At 41.7% G+C, this 15326-nt stretch overlaps 1 protein-coding gene across 3 annotated transcripts in view; it reads right to left on the reverse strand.

The window, feature by feature from the left end:
• LOC310781274 (plakophilin-4-like) overlaps nt 1–15326 on the reverse strand; it is a 170354-nt gene that overhangs the window by 3630 nt on the left and 151398 nt on the right. For 2 of the 3 annotated variants that reach the window (XM_083641863.1, XM_083641862.1), the window contains exons 18-21: nt 13778–13862; nt 12917–13034; nt 12588–12731; nt 11496–11578 (exon numbers count right to left, since the gene is read on the reverse strand). In XM_083641863.1, the coding sequence (XP_083497989.1) occupies nt 11496–11578; nt 12588–12731; nt 12917–13034; nt 13778–13862 (430 nt within the window). The remainder of the gene's footprint in view (nt 1–11495; nt 11579–12587; nt 12732–12916; nt 13035–13777; nt 13863–15326) is intronic. The other variant, XM_083641864.1, reaches the window with a different exon arrangement.

Genomic DNA, 15326 nt, shown 5'->3' on the forward strand with positions numbered 1-15326 from the left:
AGGAAGGCTATCTGAGACCAAAGGCTATAGGGTTAGGGTTAGGAAGGCTATCTGAGACCAAAGGCTATAGGGTTAGGGTTAGGAAGGCTATCTGAGACCAAAGGCTATAGGGTTAGGGTTAGGAAGGCTATCTGAGACCAAAGGCTATAGGGTTAGGGTTAGGAAGGCTATCTGAGACCAAAGGCTATAGGGTTAGGGTTAGGAAGGCTATCTGAGACCAAAGGCTATAGGGTTAGGGTTAGGAAGGCTATCTGAGACCAAAGGCTATAGGGTTAGGGTTAGGAAGGCTATCTGAGACCAAAGGCTATAGGGTTAGGGTTAGGAAGGCTATCTGAGACCAAAGGCTATAGGGTTAGGGTTAGGAAGGCTATCTGAGACCAAAGGCTATAGGGTTAGGGTTAGGAAGGCTATCTGAGACCAGAGGCTATAGGGTTAGGGTTAGGAAGGCTATCTGAGACCAAAGGCTATAGGGTTAGGGTTAGGAAGGCTATCTGAGACCAAAGGCTATAGGGTTAGGGTTAGGAAGGCTATCTGAGACCAAAGGCTATAGGGTTAGGGTTAGGAAGGCTATCTGAGACCAAAGGCTATAGGGTTAGGGTTAGGAAGGCTATCTGAGACCAAAGGCTATAGGGTTAGGGTTAGGAAGGCTATCTGAGACCAAAGGCTATAGGGTTAGGGTTAGGAAGGCTATCTGAGACCAAAGGCTATAGGGTTAGGGTTAGGAAGGCTATCTGAGACCAGAGGCTATAGGGTTAGGGTTAGGAAGGCTATCTGAGACCAAAGGCTATAGGGTTAGGGTTAGGAAGGCTATCTGAGACCAAAGGCTATAGGGTTAGGGTTAGGAAGGCTATCTGAGACCAAAGGCTATAGGGTTAGGGTTAGGAAGGCTATCTGAGACCAAAGGCTATAGGGTTAGGGTTAGGAAGGCTATCTGAGACCAAAGGCTATAGGGTTAGGGTTAGGAAGGCTATCTGAGACCAAAGGCTATAGGGTTAGGGTTAGGAAGGCTATCTGAGACCAAAGGCTATAGGGTTAGGAAGGCTATCTGAGACCAAAGGCTATAGGGTTAGGGTTAGGAAGGCTATCTGAGACCAAAGGCTATAGGGTTAGGGTTAGGAAGGCTATCTGAGACCAAAGGCTATAGGGTTAGGGTTAGGAAGGCTATCTGAGACCAAAGGCTATAGGGTTAGGGTTAGGAAGGCTATCTGAGACCAAAGGCTATAGGGTTAGGGTTAGGAAGGCTATCTGAGACCAAAGGCTATAGGGTTAGGGTTAGGGTTAGGGTTAGGGTTAGGGTTAGGGTTAGGAAGGCTATCTGAGACCAAAGATTTCAGACAAATCTATTTCATGAGATATCTTGCTAACAAACAGAAAAAGACAAAGGTGAAACCAAAACCAATACTTGCTTCCATCATTATTGACAGAGGTCATTACAAGCAAACCAGGGCAGCTTGTTGATTTTGGGAAGCTGTCATTTTGCTCGGTTAGAGATTATGGCAACTGGGTAAAATACATCCGGATTCCAGTCACTGTAACTTTAGTTACGCATGATGAACTCTGCCTGATTTGACCTTCTGTGGTGTTCATAGCAGCTAAGAACACATGGAGAAAACAGATGTGTTCATACCAGCTAAGAACACATGGAGAAAACATGTGTTCATACCAGCTAAGAACACATGGAGAAAACATGTGTTCATACCAGCTAAGAACACATGGAGAAAACAGATGTGTTCATAGCAGCTAAGAACACATGGAGAAAACATGTGTTCATACCAGCTAAGAACACATGGAGAAAACATGTGTTCATACCAGCTAAGAACACATGAAGAAAACATGTGTTCATAGCAGCTAAGAACACATGGAGAAAACATGTGTTCATAGCAGCTAAGAACACATGAAGAAAACATGTGTTCATAGCAGCTAAGAACACATGAAGAAAACATGTGTTCATAGCAGCTAAGAACACATGAAGAAAACATGTGTTCATAGCAGCTAAGAACACATGGAGAAAACATGTGTTCATACCAGCTAAGAACACATGGAGAAAACATGTGTTCATACCAGCTAAGAACACATGAAGAAAACATGTGTTCATACCAGCTAAGAACACATGGAGAAAACAGATGTGTTCATAGCAGCTAAGAACACATGGAGAAAACATGTGTTCATACCAGCTAAGAACACATGGAGAAAACAGATGTGTTCATAGCAGCTAAGAACACATGGAGAAAACATGTGTTCATAGCAGCTAAGAACACATGGAGAAAACATGTGTTCATACCAGCTAAGAACACATGAAGAAAACATGTGTTCATACCAGCTAAGAACACATGAAGAAAACATGTGTTCATACCAGCTAAGAACACATGGAGAAAACATGTGTTCATACCAGCTAAGAACACATGGAGAAAACATGTGTTCATAGCAGCTAAGAACACATGAAGAAAACATGTGTTCATACCAGCTAAGAACACATGAAGAAAACATGTGTTCATACCAGCTAAGAACACATGAAGAAAACATGTGTTCATACCAGCTAAGAACACATGAAGAAAACATGTGTTCATACCAGCTAAGAACACATGGAGAAAACAGATGTGTTCATAGCAGCTAAGAACACATGGAGAAAACATGTGTTCATACCAGCTAAGAACACATGGAGAAAACAGATGTGTTCATAGCAGCTAAGAACACATGAAGAAAACATGTGTTCATACCAGCTAAGAACACATGGAGAAAACAGATGTGTTCATAGCAGCTAAGAACACATGAAGAAAACATGTGTTCATACCAGCTAAGAACACATGGAGAAAACATGTGTTCATACCAGCTAAGAACACATGGAGAAAACAGATGTGTTCATAGCAGCTAAGAACACATGAAGAAAACATGTGTTCATAGCAGCTAAGAACACATGGAGAAAACATGTGTTCATAGCAGCTAAGAACACATGAAGAAAACATGTGTTCATACCAGCTAAGAACACATGGAGAAAACAGATGTGTTCATAGCAGCTAAGAACACATGGAGAAAACATGTGTTCATACCAGCTAAGAACACATGAAGAAAACATGTGTTCATACCAGCTAAGAACACATGGAGAAAACATGTGTTCATACCAGCTAAGAACACATGGAGAAAACAGATGTGTTCATAGCAGCTAAGAACACATGAAGAAAACATGTGTTCATACCAGCTAAGAACACATGGAGAAAACAGATGTGTTCATAGCAGCTAAGAACACATGGAGAAAACATGTGTTCATAGCAGCTAAGAACACATGGAGAAAACATGTGTTCTTAGCTGGTATGAACACATGGAGAAAACAGATGTGTTCATAGCAGCTAAGAACACATGGAGAAAACAGATGTGTTCATAGCAGCTAAGAACACATGGAGAAAACATGTGTTCATACCAGCTAAGAACACATGGAGAAAACAGATGTGTTCATAGCAGCTAAGAACACATGGAGAAAACATGTGTTCATACCAGCTAAGAACACATGGAGAAAACATGTGTTCATAGCAGCTAAGAACACATGAAGAAAACATGTGTTCATAGCAGCTAAGAACACATGGAGAAAACAGATGTGTTCATAGCAGCTAAGAACACATGGAGAAAACATGTGTTCATACCAGCTAAGAACACATGGAGAAAACAGATGTGTTCATAGCAGCTAAGAACACATGGAGAAAACATGTGTTCATAGCAGCTAAGAACACATGGAGAAAACATGTGTTCATACCAGCTAAGAACACATGGAGAAAACATGTGTTCATACCAGCTAAGAACACATGAAGAAAACATGTGTTCATACCAGCTAAGAACACATGAAGAAAACAGATGTGTTCATAGCAGCTAAGAACACATGGAGAAAACATGTGTTCATAGCAGCTAAGAACACATGGAGAAAACATGTGTTCATACCAGCTAAGAACACATGGAGAAAACAGATGTGTTCATACCAGCTAAGAACACATGGAGAAAACATGTGTTCATAGCAGCTAAGAACACATGGAGAAAACATGTGTTCATACCAGCTAAGAACACATGAAGAAAACATGTGTTCATAGCAGCTAAGAACACATGAAGAAAACATGTGTTCTTAGCAGCTAAGAACACATGGAGAAAACATGTGTTCATAGCAGCTAAGAACACATGGAGAAAACAGATGTGTTCATAGCAGCTAAGAACACATGGAGAAAACATGTGTTCATAGCAGCTAAGAACACATGGAGAAAACATGTGTTCATACCAGCTAAGAACACATGAAGAAAACATGTGTTCATACCAGCTAAGAACACATGGAGAAAACATGTGTTCATACCAGCTAAGAACACATGAAGAAAACATGTGTTCATAGCAGCCAAGAACACATGAAGAAAACAGATGTGTTCATACCAGCTAAGAACACATGGAGAAAACATGTGTTCATAGCAGCTAAGAACACATGGAGAAAACAGATGTGTTCATACCAGCTAAGAACACATGGAGAAAACATGTGTTCATAGCAGCTAAGAACACATGGAGAAAACAGATGTGTTCATACCAGCTAAGAACACATGGAGAAAACATGTGTTCTTAGCTGCTAAGAACACATGGAGAAAACATGTGTTCATACCAGCTAAGAACACATGAAGAAAACATGTGTTCATACCAGCTAAGAACACATGGAGAAAACATGTGTTCATACCAGCTAAGAACACATGGAGAAAACAGATGTGTTCATAGCAGCTAAGAACACATGGAGAAAACATGTGTTCATACCAGCTAAGAACACATGGAGAAAACATGTGTTCATACCAGCTAAGAACACATGAAGAAAACATGTGTTCATAGCTGCTAAGAACACATGAAGAAAACATGTGTTCTTAGCTGCTAAGAACACATGAAGAAAACATGTGTTCATACCAGCTAAGAACACATGAAGAAAACATGTGTTCTTAGCTGCTAAGAACACATGGAGAAAACATGTGTTCATACCAGCTAAGAACACATGGAGAAAACATGTGTTCATAGCAGCTAAGAACACATGGAGAAAACAGATGTGTTCATAGCAGCTAAGAACACATGGAGAAAACAGATGTGTTCATACCAGCTAAGAACACATGGAGAAAACATGTGTTCATACCAGCTAAAAACACATGGAGAAAACATGTGTTCATACCAGCTAAGAACACATGAAGAAAACATGTGTTCATACCAGCTAAGAACACATGGAGAAAACATGTGTTCATACCAGCTAAGAACACATGGAGAAAACATGTGTTCATACCAGCTAAGAACACATGAAGAAAACATGTGTTCATACCAGCTAAGAACACATGAAGAAAACATGTGTTCATACCAGCTAAGAACACATGGAGAAAACAGATGTGTTCATACCAGCTAAGAACACATGGAGAAAACATGTGTTCATACCAGCTAAGAACACATGGAGAAAACATGTGTTCATACCAGCTAAGAACACATGGAGAAAACATGTGTTCATACCAGCTAAGAACACATGAAGAAAACATGTGTTCATACCAGCTAAGAACACATGAAGAAAACATGTGTTCATACCAGCTAAGAACACATGGAGAAAACATGTGTTCATACCAGCTAAGAACACATGGAGAAAACATGTGTTCATACCAGCTAAGAACACATGGAGAAAACAGATGTGTTCATAGCAGCTAAGAACACATGGAGAAAACATGTGTTCATAGCAGCTAAGAACACATGGAGAAAACATGTGTTCATACCAGCTAAGAACACATGAAGAAAACATGTGTTCATACCAGCTAAGAACACATGAAGAAAACATGTGTTCATACCAGCTAAGAACACATGGAGAAAACATGTGTTCATACCAGCTAAGAACACATGGAGAAAACATGTGTTCATAGCAGCTAAGAACACATGAAGAAAACATGTGTTCATACCAGCTAAGAACACATGAAGAAAACATGTGTTCATACCAGCTAAGAACACATGAAGAAAACATGTGTTCATACCAGCTAAGAACACATGAAGAAAACATGTGTTCATACCAGCTAAGAACACATGGAGAAAACAGATGTGTTCATAGCAGCTAAGAACACATGGAGAAAACATGTGTTCATACCAGCTAAGAACACATGGAGAAAACAGATGTGTTCATAGCAGCTAAGAACACATGAAGAAAACATGTGTTCATACCAGCTAAGAACACATGGAGAAAACAGATGTGTTCATAGCAGCTAAGAACACATGAAGAAAACATGTGTTCATACCAGCTAAGAACACATGGAGAAAACATGTGTTCATACCAGCTAAGAACACATGGAGAAAACAGATGTGTTCATAGCAGCTAAGAACACATGAAGAAAACATGTGTTCATAGCAGCTAAGAACACATGGAGAAAACATGTGTTCATAGCAGCTAAGAACACATGAAGAAAACATGTGTTCATACCAGCTAAGAACACATGGAGAAAACAGATGTGTTCATAGCAGCTAAGAACACATGGAGAAAACATGTGTTCATACCAGCTAAGAACACATGAAGAAAACATGTGTTCATACCAGCTAAGAACACATGGAGAAAACATGTGTTCATACCAGCTAAGAACACATGGAGAAAACAGATGTGTTCATAGCAGCTAAGAACACATGAAGAAAACATGTGTTCATACCAGCTAAGAACACATGGAGAAAACAGATGTGTTCATAGCAGCTAAGAACACATGGAGAAAACATGTGTTCATAGCAGCTAAGAACACATGGAGAAAACATGTGTTCTTAGCTGGTATGAACACATGGAGAAAACAGATGTGTTCATAGCAGCTAAGAACACATGGAGAAAACAGATGTGTTCATAGCAGCTAAGAACACATGGAGAAAACATGTGTTCATACCAGCTAAGAACACATGGAGAAAACAGATGTGTTCATAGCAGCTAAGAACACATGGAGAAAACATGTGTTCATACCAGCTAAGAACACATGGAGAAAACATGTGTTCATAGCAGCTAAGAACACATGAAGAAAACATGTGTTCATAGCAGCTAAGAACACATGGAGAAAACAGATGTGTTCATAGCAGCTAAGAACACATGGAGAAAACATGTGTTCATACCAGCTAAGAACACATGGAGAAAACAGATGTGTTCATAGCAGCTAAGAACACATGGAGAAAACATGTGTTCATAGCAGCTAAGAACACATGGAGAAAACATGTGTTCATACCAGCTAAGAACACATGGAGAAAACATGTGTTCATACCAGCTAAGAACACATGAAGAAAACATGTGTTCATACCAGCTAAGAACACATGAAGAAAACAGATGTGTTCATAGCAGCTAAGAACACATGGAGAAAACATGTGTTCATAGCAGCTAAGAACACATGGAGAAAACATGTGTTCATACCAGCTAAGAACACATGGAGAAAACAGATGTGTTCATACCAGCTAAGAACACATGGAGAAAACATGTGTTCATAGCAGCTAAGAACACATGGAGAAAACATGTGTTCATACCAGCTAAGAACACATGAAGAAAACATGTGTTCATAGCAGCTAAGAACACATGAAGAAAACATGTGTTCTTAGCAGCTAAGAACACATGGAGAAAACATGTGTTCATAGCAGCTAAGAACACATGGAGAAAACAGATGTGTTCATAGCAGCTAAGAACACATGGAGAAAACATGTGTTCATAGCAGCTAAGAACACATGGAGAAAACATGTGTTCATACCAGCTAAGAACACATGAAGAAAACATGTGTTCATACCAGCTAAGAACACATGGAGAAAACATGTGTTCATACCAGCTAAGAACACATGAAGAAAACATGTGTTCATAGCAGCCAAGAACACATGAAGAAAACAGATGTGTTCATACCAGCTAAGAACACATGGAGAAAACATGTGTTCATAGCAGCTAAGAACACATGGAGAAAACAGATGTGTTCATACCAGCTAAGAACACATGGAGAAAACATGTGTTCATAGCAGCTAAGAACACATGGAGAAAACAGATGTGTTCATACCAGCTAAGAACACATGGAGAAAACATGTGTTCTTAGCTGCTAAGAACACATGGAGAAAACATGTGTTCATACCAGCTAAGAACACATGAAGAAAACATGTGTTCATACCAGCTAAGAACACATGGAGAAAACATGTGTTCATACCAGCTAAGAACACATGGAGAAAACAGATGTGTTCATAGCAGCTAAGAACACATGGAGAAAACATGTGTTCATACCAGCTAAGAACACATGGAGAAAACATGTGTTCATACCAGCTAAGAACACATGAAGAAAACATGTGTTCATAGCTGCTAAGAACACATGAAGAAAACATGTGTTCTTAGCTGCTAAGAACACATGAAGAAAACATGTGTTCATACCAGCTAAGAACACATGAAGAAAACATGTGTTCTTAGCTGCTAAGAACACATGGAGAAAACATGTGTTCATACCAGCTAAGAACACATGGAGAAAACATGTGTTCATAGCAGCTAAGAACACATGGAGAAAACAGATGTGTTCATAGCAGCTAAGAACACATGGAGAAAACAGATGTGTTCATACCAGCTAAGAACACATGGAGAAAACATGTGTTCATACCAGCTAAAAACACATGGAGAAAACATGTGTTCATACCAGCTAAGAACACATGAAGAAAACATGTGTTCATACCAGCTAAGAACACATGGAGAAAACATGTGTTCATACCAGCTAAGAACACATGGAGAAAACATGTGTTCATACCAGCTAAGAACACATGAAGAAAACATGTGTTCATACCAGCTAAGAACACATGAAGAAAACATGTGTTCATACCAGCTAAGAACACATGGAGAAAACAGATGTGTTCATACCAGCTAAGAACACATGGAGAAAACATGTGTTCATACCAGCTAAGAACACATGGAGAAAACATGTGTTCATACCAGCTAAGAACACATGAAGAAAACATGTGTTCATAGCAGCTAAGAACACATGGAGAAAACATGTGTTCATACCAGCTAAGAACACATGGAGAAAACATGTGTTCATACCAGCTAAGAACACATGGAGAAAACATGTGTTCATACCAGCTAAGAACACATGGAGAAAACATGTGTTCATACCAGCTAAGAACACATGAAGAAAACATGTGTTCATACCAGCTAAGAACACATGGAGAAAACATGTGTTCATACCAGCTAAGAACACATGGAGAAAACATGTGTTCATACCAGCTAAGAACACATGAAGAAAACATGTGTTCATACCAGCTAAGAACACATGGAGAAAACATGTGTTCATACCAGCTAAGAACACATGAAGAAAACATGTGTTCATACCAGCTAAGAACACATGGAGAAAACATGTGTTCATACCAGCTAAGAACACATGGAGAAAACATGTGTTCATACCAGCTAAGAACACATGGAGAAAACATGTGTTCATACCAGCTAAGAACACATGGAGAAAACATGTGTTCATACCAGCTAAGAACACATGGAGAAAACATGTGTTCATAGCAGCTAAGAACACATGGAGAAAACATGTGTTCATACCAGCTAAGAACACATGAAGAAAACATGTGTTCATAGCAGCTAAGAACACATGAAGAAAACATGTGTTCATACCAGCTAAGAACACATGGAGAAAACATGTGTTCATAGCAGCTAAGAACACATGAAGAAAACATGTGTTCATAGCAGCTAAGAACACATGAAGAAAACATGTGTTCATACCAGCTAAGAACACATGAAGAAAACATGTGTTCATACCAGCTAAGAACACATGGAGAAAACATGTGTTCATACCAGCTAAGAACACATGGAGAAAACATGTGTTCATAGCAGCTAAGAACACATGAAGAAAACATGTGTTCATACCAGCTAAGAACACATGAAGAAAACATGTGTTCATACCAGCTAAGAACACATGAAGAAAACATGTGTTCATACCAGCTAAGAACACATGAAGAAAACATGTGTTCATACCAGCTAAGAACACATGAAGAAAACATGTGTTCATACCAGCTAAGAACACATGGAGAAAACATGTGTTCATACCAGCTAAGAACACATGAAGAAAACATGTGTTCATAGCAGCTAAGAACACATGAAGAAAACATGTGTTCATACCAGCTAAGAACACATGAAGAAAACATGTGTTCATACCAGCTAAGAACACATGAAGAAAACATGTGTTCATAGCAGCTAAGAACACATGGAGAAAACATGTGTTCATACCAGCTAAGAACACATGGAGAAAACATGTGTTCATAGCAGCTAAGAACACATGAAGAAAACATGTGTTCATACCAGCTAAGAACACATGAAGAAAACATGTGTTCATACCAGCTAAGAACACATGAAGAAAACATGTGTTCATACCAGCTAAGAACACATGGAGAAAACATGTGTTCATACCAGCTAAGAAAACATGAAGAAAACAGATGTGTTCATACCAGCTAAGAAAACATGAAGAAAACAGATGTGTTCATACCAGCTAAGAACACATGGAGAAAACATGTGTTCATACCAGCTAAGAACACATGGAGAAAACAGATGTGTTCATAGCAGCTAAGAACACATGAAGAAAACAGATGTGTTCATACCAGCTAAGAAAACATGAAGAAAACAGATGTGTTCATACCAGCTAAGAACACATGGAGAAAACATGTGTTCATACCAGCTAAGAACACATGGAGAAAACATGTGTTCATACCAGCTAAGAACACATGGAGAAAACAGATGTGTTCATAGCAGCTAAGAACACATGAAGAAAACAGATGTGTTCATACCAGCTAAGAAAACATGAAGAAAACAGATGTGTTCATACCAGCTAAGAACACATGGAGAAAACATGTGTTCATACCAGCTAAGAACACATGGAGAAAACATGTGTTCATACCAGCTAAGAACACATGAAGAAAACAGATGTGTTCATACCAGCTAAGAAAACATGAAGAAAACAGATGGTTATGAGCATCAGAAGAGACTGTGGTTTGTCCTCAGTTTGTTTTGTTGTGTTCTGAGTATCTGCTGGCTATATTCATGTCACCAGCCGTCTCCTTATACCCATAAAACAATGCATTTTGGGCTTGTTTCCTGTAGTCGCTTTGAATCACATCCTTACTCCAAACAAACTGCTCTGCCTGAAAATTAGTTTAGGGGGGGCTGTAGCTGTAGGGGCGGCTGTAGCTCAGGAGGTAGAGCGGGTCGTCCACTAATCGCTTTGGACAAAAGAGGTCGATGGTTCGATTCCCGGCTCCTCCAGTCTGCATGTCGAAGTGTCCTTGGGCAAGATACTGAACCCCAAATTGCTCCCGTTGGTGTGCCAGCACCCTGCGTGGTAACCTGCCGCCATCAGTGTGTGAATGGGTGAATGTACCTACTGACTGTAAAGCGCTTTGGATAAAAGCGCTATACAAATGCAGGCCATTTACCATTTACCATTCTCATGGTTACGACTGTAGTAACAATGACATGTAGAGTCATTGTTGTGCCCAGATGCACTATTCACCTGTGAGATTCTATTCACCTGTGTTCTTCTGGGCTCCTCTCTTGTGGGTGATGGGTAGTAATATGGAGAAGGCTTCCCAGACCCTGGAAACAAAAGATGAATGTTGCTGTACATCAAATGGAATTACCTGCTGCAAATACACTTCATAGCATACGAGTGAAAAAGTCTCCACATCCCCGTGGGGCCGATGTCTGTATTGTGCTAAAGCAGGGTCAAGTAGTGCTATGTGCTGCTGGGGGAAGAATAACACCAAACTATAGAGTTGGCTACTGCTGTTCTGTTGTTTACATACTGTAGCCCATGGGATGGCTATTTTCCTTGGCACTTTATCGGCCCGGCGGGATCCTGAAACTTAATTTCCACTTGGCTATGTAGTGCACACACACACACACACACGCTCACACTCTCTCACACACACACACTCACACACTCACACACTCACACACACACACACACACACACACACACACACACACACACACTCACTCACTCACTCACTCACACACACACACACACACACACACACACACACTCACACACACACACACACACACACACACACACACACACACACACAGAGTGTTGAGGTTGCAGGTCACTGTGTTTACTCTGCCTTCCCACTCCTCCAGCCAGCCAGCGTGGGTTGGTGAGAGCGCTTGTCTGGCTGTAGTGCTTCTGAACAGCCTGACCCCCCTCACCCCCCCACCCTGCCTGCATGGTCCACCTTGGGCCCACTATCAGTGACTGCTTTGTAGAGTGTCCAGAAAAGAGATGTCCAACTCTACTGCTACACAGACCATCTCCAGCAGACATACAAAAGAGCATCAAGTGCTTGTTTGAAGTAGCTGACAGTGGAGGCAGGGCTAGCAGCTAGCAGGCCTTGTGGGGCTGATAAGACATGGTGGTGTTGAAGCATTGTGTGGGATCAAAATGGATCAGAGCCTCCACAGAGAGGCCCAGAGGGGATCCTTTGATGACAGTCTGGTGGCACATAGCTGATATGGTTTCAGTTCAATTCCAAATCCTTGACTGATGCAAGCTGTACGCAGGGCAGTGGCTGCCTGCTGTGTGAAGTGTGTGTGCTTCCAGTACCTGTGTATTGGTTTTTATGGACAGCGTTGTCCCCTTGGTAATTATAAAATTGCATAGTTGACGACTGTGCCCTCTGATAATCTCTGATAATCTCTCTATGCTCTTTGATGCCCAGCATGGCAGGAGACGAGGTGGCACTGCCAGCTGCGGAGAGAAAAACATACATTCCAAAATGACATTCCAGAGCGCGTCTTGTTTCACTGGCAGTGTTTATGTGTGGACTGCACTATTTTGGTCTACAGCCTTTGGTATTTTGGTCTAAGATACTGTCATTCATCAGCACCTCTACAATGATAGTGTGGTAAGGCATGGAAGCCAGCTGAACCTACCAGGGTGGTTGACTGGAGACATCTGTATGGTGCTGGTGGGGAGGGTGGGCTGGGACTTGAACCTGTCCCGTTCTAGTGTTGACACCGGAGTCAGGAAGTGGTTTTGGTTCCATCCGTCCTGTCAGGCAGCACAGAGGGTTAAAGTGGTGCTTTGAAGAACAAGAATAATGCTGCATGCTGCTAAAGTCCTTTGTGTTTATTGTATTCACCATATGTAGAAGAGACAGACTGGCTTGAGAGACTAACAGGAAGTGTGTGTTTACACAATCTGAACTGATTGTGTTTACACTTCCTGTGGCAGAGCTGATCCTGCTTCCAGTGAGTCACTATAGCTTTGACCAGAGAGATGATCTCTGGTTTGAGCAGCAGGTAAGACAGCCGGCGTTTTGAACAGGAAGTTGTAACACAAACGGGTCAAGTGGGCGGGGCTACATAAGGTGAACAGTGCCTTGGCTGTGTGTACACAGAGCCAATATTTTAAAACTTCCTGTGATGCACCACATGAGGGCGGTGTTGTTCACGGTGCACCCGCATTTTTAAGGGTACAGTTATTGATTTATTAGACCGTCTAAATCTTGGCTATATTCAATTTTTCCATTCGTTTGAGTTTTTAGCACAGGTTTTTAGGTGGAAATTATGCTTGGAATTTTCACAAGATAATTTTGAGCTAAAATATACACATTTACCAAGATTACTAAGGTAAACAAACCTTTTACAGTTTCTAATCAGTTTCAAAAGTCATGTTGTGCAGTCCCACAGTCTCTCCCCAGTATTAAAAGCAATTCATATTGATGAGTAAAATGTCCACTACTGTATATTGTCTGTCTGTGTCTCAACATTACTGCAATCCAATGTGCTTACTTTCTTATAGATGGTCCGCAGATCTCTGTACTGCCACAGTGTGTTCAGCACCTGAGCAGCCGCCTTCACCACCTTCATAGAGTACCTGGGAGGCAAACAAATATACTGTCAACATTTTGCCTTTGAGTCGCCTATTTATGATTTCGTTTTTTTTCAGATTAAGTGTTTTTCACATTTGTCTCCCAATTTCCCCAATTGTACTTGGCCAATTCCCCTGCTGTCCTGCTCGTTGCTCCACGCCCTCTGCCGATCAGGGTAGAGCCGTATGCTTCCTCTGATACATGTGCCAGCCGCTTATTTTCACCTGAGAGTGAGGAGTTTCACCAGCAGGACCTAGCGCATGGGAGGATCATGCTATTCCCCCAGTTGAACCCGGGTCTCCGTGATGGTAGGGGAGTGCTTTTACCTCGACACTACCCAGACACCCTGGAGTATTTATGATGAACTTCAGCTTCAGTATGACTGAAGGCAGAATATGGCTTCAGGCCGTTTTGTTCAATAGAGAGTCGCTCCAAATAGCTGCAATTCCACCATATTCCACTGGGAGGTGTAACCTCAACACATACAACACCACCTTCCCTTTGGCTATGGCTTCTCCTTCTCCAAGCATTTATAGCTATGTACTGTATGTATGTGTGCGAGTGTGTGTGTGTGTGTGCGAGTGTGTGTGTGCGAGTGTGTGTGTGTGTCTGCATGAGTGTGTTTGTGTGAAAATCCCAGGATGTCCAGGACATTGTATGTGCCAGGAGTCAATGACGTATGACTCTCAAGCCCTTTTCCCACATGTGCTTTGTACCGCTAGATGACTGTAACGTGGTCTAATGCCTGCATGTGAGAAAGGCGCCGTGCCGGTATAAGCGCGACCCCGTCGTCCCCGACATTTCACCACTTTCGACCCAGTCAGAAGAGCGGTATGCGCTTTAGCGGATACTAGTGAGAAACGGGTGCAGTCATTTTCCGCGACACTCTCATGGGCGAGGTGTACACACGTTGCTTAATGTTCCAGCGGGCATAATCTAATCATTCGCGCACATTAAAGCAAACTGGCGAAATGATCTTGTGATAATAAGAGCAGTAGCCTATGTCAGCTTCATGTGTGGGTGTGCTGTGCTGATTTTCCCCTCTCCTCTCTGCTGCCTGCTCGCTCTCTGGCCACAGTCCGTCCTCCTCCTTCAGTCACAGCCCGACAGGGACACAGACGAAGCAAATGCACGAAGCGAATTGTGGAAGTATTTTGCTTACGTTGCCGACAGCGAAGGCAAGCCTGGACACATCAAACGAAGCCAGTCTGTAAAAAGTGCTTCAACGCGACGCAGGTGAACGGATAAACAAGCAAACTTATTTCACCATTCGGAGTTTTGCCGACACGTCACTCCCCACTCGCTCTGCAGTGCCGCCCCCCCACCCACATACAGGTAATTTCGCTGCTAGATTCCGACATGCGAGAGGAGAGGTGTGAAGGGAAATGTCCGATATTGACTTACAGGTAAGTTTCCGGTACGCATGTGGGAAAACGGCTTTACTGGCGTGTGTGCGTTAGCGCATGGGT

The sequence above is a fragment of the Poromitra crassiceps genome (assembly GCF_964638095.1).
Source record: "Poromitra crassiceps genome assembly, chromosome: 8".
NCBI classification, from domain to species: Eukaryota; Metazoa; Chordata; class Actinopteri; order Beryciformes; family Melamphaidae; genus Poromitra; species Poromitra crassiceps.